This window comes from Antrostomus carolinensis, unplaced genomic scaffold, assembly GCF_000700745.2.
Source record: "Antrostomus carolinensis isolate BGI_N321 unplaced genomic scaffold, ASM70074v2 scaffold1218, whole genome shotgun sequence".
Lineage (NCBI taxonomy): Eukaryota > Metazoa > Chordata > Aves > Caprimulgiformes > Caprimulgidae > Antrostomus > Antrostomus carolinensis.
In genome coordinates, this window is record NW_010333479.1 from 33,417 (window position 1) to 36,656 (window position 3,240).

At 39.8% G+C, this 3,240-nt stretch overlaps 1 protein-coding gene across 1 annotated transcript in view; it reads right to left on the reverse strand.

Annotated features, from left to right (window-relative positions):
* The window catches only part of SH3GL2 (SH3 domain containing GRB2 like 2, endophilin A1), a 17,099-nt gene extending 14,557 nt beyond the window's left edge, over positions 1-2,542 (reverse strand). The window contains exon 1 of the mRNA XM_010173856.2: positions 2,467-2,542. Coding sequence (XP_010172158.1) covers positions 2,467-2,512 — 46 coding nt within the window. The 5' untranslated portion in view covers positions 2,513-2,542. The remainder of the gene's footprint in view (positions 1-2,466) is intronic.
* Between the last annotated feature and the right edge of the window lie 698 nt (positions 2,543-3,240).

Consider the following 3,240-nt stretch of genomic DNA (forward strand, 5'->3'; position numbering starts at 1 on the left):
TTTCTTCCAACATTAATTAACTGTTTTGTGAAGTCAGACAATGCTGCATACTTCATTTATTGATCCTTCAAAACACCATGAAGCAAATTGATCTCTAGTACTGCAGTACTATATTATCCAAGCATATTGATGTTTTCAGGGCACATCTTACTCATCAAGGAATGTGTACTACATCCCAAGCCCTCCTCTCTCTGCCAAACCCAGATAAACTTTTAAAGAAAACCTTCTGTTAAATATTGCTCTTAAAGAATTTTTTTTTTCATTAAATTTTCCTCCTCTTCCCAATGTAACATTTCTATTTTTTATGAAAATGAGAAAACAAACAGGACATACTGGAAATCAGTATTTTTGGTGACCCAAGTAAGTATTAATATAGCTGTAGGGAGAATTTTAAAGATGAAATATTTTATTGAAAAAAGAAGTAATTCTCCATGCAATTTTTCTCACTATAGGGAGCCCTTTTGCAATTGGCATAAAACAATCTAAGATCAGGTAAGACCTGAAGAGTGTCAGTCCTCCTTTCCTTTTACTCCATCTGCTACCATTGCCCAGCTGTGGAACGAATAACATGATCTTATTTGATATGCAAGAAACTAAATCTTCCTCCTGCGTATTACTATTTTAATTTTCTCATCCTACTTGCACATGCCACAATCAGATGAAGGGATGTGTAGCTAGAGCATGGAAACTGCTATTTCCTGCAACACTGCAAACCTGCATCAGCCTGAGGTGTCTGAAATCATGCCTTTAGCTACTTCCAGAAATTTTGCTCTCTGCCATTGCTGTGAGCCTCTTTCATGATTCACAGCAATCATAATCACCCAGATTCTCAGGATGGCAGCCAAAGAAGCACTAAACATCCAAAGCTTATTACTCAGTTGTCCTGGTTTTTGCTAGGATAGGGTTAATTTTCTTCTTAGAAAGAAGATGTGCAACCACACAATGTTGCACAACAGCAGCTTGACAGTAGTTAACAATTTTATCACTAGTCCCATAATGTTTGTCAATCCTATTGCTTTTCCTGCAGAGTGCTTGTTGATGATGAGCTATGGAGCTGTGGACTCAAGTCACAAACAGTATTTCATCTGTTGACATAGAAACTGTTCTAGTCATCCTTATTTTCTCTCTAGCAGTTCTTGAACTTGTAAATATTATTCCTCCTTTTTTGCAATCCACTGGCAGTATCATCAAATTATCCTCCTTTCCTCTGTGGTCTGAAATAAAAATTTTACCAATTAAGCTATATGAGCAGCAGTCCTTTATCCTATGACAGTGGAGTTAAAATATTTCACAACAGTTATTTCCAGCTATTAGGAAACAAATTCTTCACCGCGAATAAGTGAATTTGGTCTGTACTTCCCTGAAACTCTTAAGATAGCTATAGTAGGTAGAGGGCCTCATTTTACCTTCACACTAATTTTACACAAGCGTAACTCCATTGACCCCATCAGTGAAGCCAGCATTGACTTATGCTGCTGTGAAAACCCTTATATTCCTAGATCAATATAGAAATCTTCAAGCTCTTGAATTTAATGGTTTATTGATTATAATAGCTCCAGATCACCCCTCCTTGTGAGGATATTTTGGCAAGAGACGAGCATGAAGCTCTCCAACAGCCCAATCAAAAAACTTTTCTTTCATCTCCCCATGGCAACCAATTTTTTATTTCTATTTTGAAGGTTCAATTTAGTCATCTTGATTATGTCCATTTACCTGCCCTCTTCTCCAGTTTGGCACCAACAGGTCTTTCGCACCCTTCCTTTTGTACTAACTCTAATGAGGATGGGAAATCGCTAGAGGACCCAGTGAAAGGTGTTGTTGCATCTCTTCCTGTGCCCTGGAGAAAGTTGCTTCAGAACTTTGCATTTAATCTCATGGTCTGCAGGGACTGCCTAGTCCTTTTCCCTCACACAGGGTGAATGACTGGGACTGTAGAAGAAACAGATGTCTGATGCAGACACCCTCACTGTGCCTGATCCTGATGCCCACCCACCGGCTCATTGCCTGGCCTTGGCCCGTCCCCATATGCAGGGAGGTGCCTGATGCCCAGGGCTGTCCTGCTCCTGGCTGGAACAGTGGGATGGGCCCTGGCTGCCAGGCCCTGCCCTGCCACCCGTGGGGAATCCACAGCCATCTCCAGCTCCCAGGGAGCCCCCAATGCTCACAGTGCTGACATTCAGTTGCCTGCAAGTAAATACATTTGGTTTCTAGGCATTCACTGCCCCTTTACCTAAAGCAAGAACACACAGAAGGAAAAGAAGCCTCTCAAAGCCAGTCTGCATTCCCCCTGACAGCCTAACACAGAAACCTGTACTCATATCTGTCTTTCAGTTTGTGGTAACTTCACCAATTTTATGATAAACTTAACTGCATCAGTGAGGATGAGATCTGTCAAGACTATATATTGGCGAGAAAAGGTATTTTCAAAAGTGCTGCAAGTTATGTGAGACTGGAAGATTACATTACCTGGATTGGGCTGAAGATACTCTATTGTCTTTGCCATTATTTCCATAACTGCCCTGCTGGTAACATCCACTTTCTAAAGAACAGAGAGTCAAACAAAAAGAAACATGAAAAAAAGATGTTAGACAAAAGGAAGATGGTTTTATCTCTCCTTTTTGTTCTTATAAATTCTTTTAACTCTTCTTATAATTCTATTTTTGTGTCCTTGAGAACAGCTGTGGTGCCAGAATGGTGCTAATACCTGGAAAACTACCAAAGCATGAGACCACCATTTCAGCTTATAGCCGGTCCACTCCCAAGAGAGGCCATTAGTACAGAGTAGCTCAGAGTGTGTTAAGAATTTTATGTGACTCATTCTATCATGTTGATACTTTACACCACCTTGGGAAGTGTCCACAGTAGGGAAAACTTTTTGAGAGAACAGCCACTGAAATCTATTTTGAAGAATTAGCCATCTTTAATTCCCTAAAAACTTGCAAAATGAGGGGAAAGCAATGTCAATGATAAAATAGGGTGTCTACCTCTTTCAGAGCAAGGTCTAGTAAAATTGGAGTAGGGAAGACTAGGTATCACTCAGTTTCCAATTTCAAGAAACCTATCAGCACAGATGCACTGACCATTTATTTCCCCTGTCTGACGCCATGAAGAATTATTTTATATTTAGGAATTTAAAATACTTAAAACTGGATAGCATTCTTGCTTTCCTAAAAAGCACTCAGCATCAGCTTCCTAAGGTGCATATAGCTAAGTATCATAGAATCATAGAATCATAGAATA